At 26.8% G+C, this 3,074-nt stretch overlaps 1 protein-coding gene across 1 annotated transcript in view; it reads right to left on the reverse strand.

Annotated features, from left to right (window-relative positions):
* The window catches only part of LOC100164803 (ATP-binding cassette sub-family A member 1-like), a 32,964-nt gene that overhangs the window by 24,114 nt on the left and 5,776 nt on the right, over positions 1–3,074 (reverse strand). The window contains exons 5-6 of the mRNA XM_029492829.1: positions 959–1,097; positions 681–893 (exon numbers count right to left, since the gene is read on the reverse strand). Of these exons, the coding sequence (XP_029348689.1) occupies positions 681–893; positions 959–1,097 (352 nt within the window). The remainder of the gene's footprint in view (positions 1–680; positions 894–958; positions 1,098–3,074) is intronic.

Here is a 3,074-nt window from a genome sequence, read left to right on the forward strand (position 1 = left end):
GTCCTAAAGGTAATGACAGACACAAAAAAAAAAAAAATATATAAATAAAAAAAAACACACATCATTGTAAAATCAATACATTCATCGTTTCACTCAGAATCTAAAATATAATAGTAATTAAATGAGTGAAAATTTAATACATAGTTTATACATAATTTATATGTAGTTCATATCAAATGTATGGTAATATTAATATTATTACATTAACCTTACAAAAATAACATACTCAATTTGTCTTATAAGTAAACATCCGCATGTGTTATATCCATCTTACAAACATACAACGTGGCAAATTTTACATTCACAATTATGCATTTTACTCTGTAAGTTTTAAAACTAGAGTGATTTGATCTGTTATAAACCTAAATGGTAATATTATTATGCAAGACACAAGTTATGACCTTTTTGAAACTGTTTATTTTTTGTACATTTTAAAACAATCATAACTCACTTAAAAATAATAATATCAATAAAATCATTCGAGATGATCTAAATAATTATTTTACTTTTATAATTTATAATGGGTAAATTTACTCTAATTTTAAAAATATCAGAGTGAAATGCATTTTTGTTAACTTAAACTTTGCTACCTACCTATATTGTATGTTTGTGAGATGTATTACTGATTTTGTAAAAAGATTACTTTAGAAAAACTTCTTCCATTGTTGTACAAGATATACCCATTCCTTTTATGGAAAATGTTTCTCTATTACGTTCTAATATTTCAAATAATTCTGGAAATTGATCAGTATTTTCATTAGGTAAATTAATGACAACTTGAGCAGTCAATGAGCTTTGAACTTCTGCTTCTGGTATAATGTTTTTAATTGCTTCTATAATTTTAGATTCATCGCATGGTTCTTCTTTTACAATTGTCAAATTATAACCAGTACCTGATAATTTTTATGAAATGTATGGATTATTTTATAATGCTTTGATTGATTCATTTTATTCCTACCATAAGCTTTTTTTAAAAATAATGTAGAGCCATAACATTTTACTTGTCCATGGTCCATGATTGCAATCCTGTCACCAAGGACATCAGCTTCTTCCATAAAATGTGTTGTTATCAAAATAGTTCTTACTCCTCTAAAAGACTAATAAAATTAGAAATCTAGTTAAAAATGTATCAGGAAGAGGGAGTTTTAAATACATTTTAAATACAAATATTTATGGTATAATAATAATTTGTTTTTACCCAGTTCAGACGTCTTAAAAATATTATTAATAAAAAATGTACCTTTAGGTATTAAAATATCAAATTATAATGAACAAAGTCTATAGGCTGACTGACAGTCTTCGCTCAGAATCGTTTTTCTATACAATGATATTATATCATTGGTTTCAAATTTAACACTATACATTACAGTGACCCACTTGTAACCTACTGTACAGCAGAGCGACACAAACTTGTCCACATTTTTTTAAACTGTTATTAAAATGTTATCAGTGTACCAGGTACCTGCATATCTTACTATAATTTGAGATTTTTTGTTGTAAACATAATACATATTCATAAAATATTCACGTTTGTACTTTTAGGTTAATAAATAAAATAAAAACATTGACGGAAAATTATTTAAAATGTATGTACCTATTTTACTTTTAATAAGTATAATGTATGCTTCCAAAAGTAAATATCTCTCAAATGTAGTTAAACACACAATATGTATTTATATGCAAACGAAATAACTAGGTATGTTTCAGGTAATATAAAAGATATTAGTTACTCTGTTATTTTTGTGGTTGTGTACAATAGTTATGCAAATGATGCAGTCATAAAGTTGCCAAATTAATTCAAAATTATAATCCAGGACACAGAACTTCGATTTCCTTGTCGAAAAAAAAGTTACAAGACTGACAATCATTCTTGTTCGTTGTAAAATTAATAGAAATATAGAACAATGTATCATAGTATGCTACTAACCCACATCTAACATTAGAGTGGTATATACAAATAAACTTAAAAGGATGTCAGCACAATATTTGATATTTTCTTTCTCAGACCCACGCGCAACATAGAAAAAACACTTTCACAAAAAATCGATATTTTTGATTTTTGAGTAGTCTTAGAATAAAATAACCTATAACAAAAATTATAGAGAATAATATTGTTGTGGCTATAACATATCGGTTTTATATTTTATTATTAATTTAATTTGTAGTTAGGTAGATACCTACTTATTCGAAATAGAAAAAAATGTTTGTAAATTGAAATTATTTTGAGACAATATTTCAATAAATCAATATTACATACTCTCAAAAATATTATTCTCTATTGTTCTTGTAACGGGTGATTTCACTCTAAGATTACTCAAAAACATAAAAAAAAAATGATTCTGCACAAATGCGTTTTATCTACCAATGTTGCGTGTGGGCCAGATAGAGAAAACAAACAGTACTCTGACAATATCCTCCTCCTAATATAATATGGCAATTTATTTAGAAGAAAATATTATTTTAACTAAAGCTATAGCACATAACATTAGTATATAATACACTAGCTGATACAGTGCACTTCGTTGCCCATTTTAAATATACCCACTCTTTATGACCCAAACTTTGTTTAATTTGTTATTTAATTTTCGGTGTATAATGTTCAAAACTTATCTTAACTTTTCCGTTGCCGGGAATAAAAGTTCTGATTCGCAAAAGTATATTATCAGATAGGCAATCTACCGGCGGTAGATCGCGGACCCCGTGCTGTTTGTACGTATAATCGTATGATTTAACTCTAGAGTATCAAAGACCAAAGTTACACCAAGCTTATCGTTTTTACTTAATTCCATCTACGGCGGATTAATATAATCAATTTATACAAAATCCTAACCCAACCGTACTAAAATCTGATGAATAATAAAAAAAAAACACAAATTTAACCCTTTTTAAATTAACCTATCTTCTACCCACAAACATTCATTTTTATATACACATACACACATAAAAATCGTTAGTTGTTTTAACTCCAAATGTAGTTAATGTCCAATACATTTGAGCGTCGATTTTGACTTAGGACTCAATAAGTGTTGATTTAACTACTATTCAACATAATTTAAAACGACTAAAATACATTG

This window comes from Acyrthosiphon pisum, chromosome X (assembly GCF_005508785.2).
Source record: "Acyrthosiphon pisum isolate AL4f chromosome X, pea_aphid_22Mar2018_4r6ur, whole genome shotgun sequence".
Lineage (NCBI taxonomy): Eukaryota > Metazoa > Arthropoda > Insecta > Hemiptera > Aphididae > Acyrthosiphon > Acyrthosiphon pisum.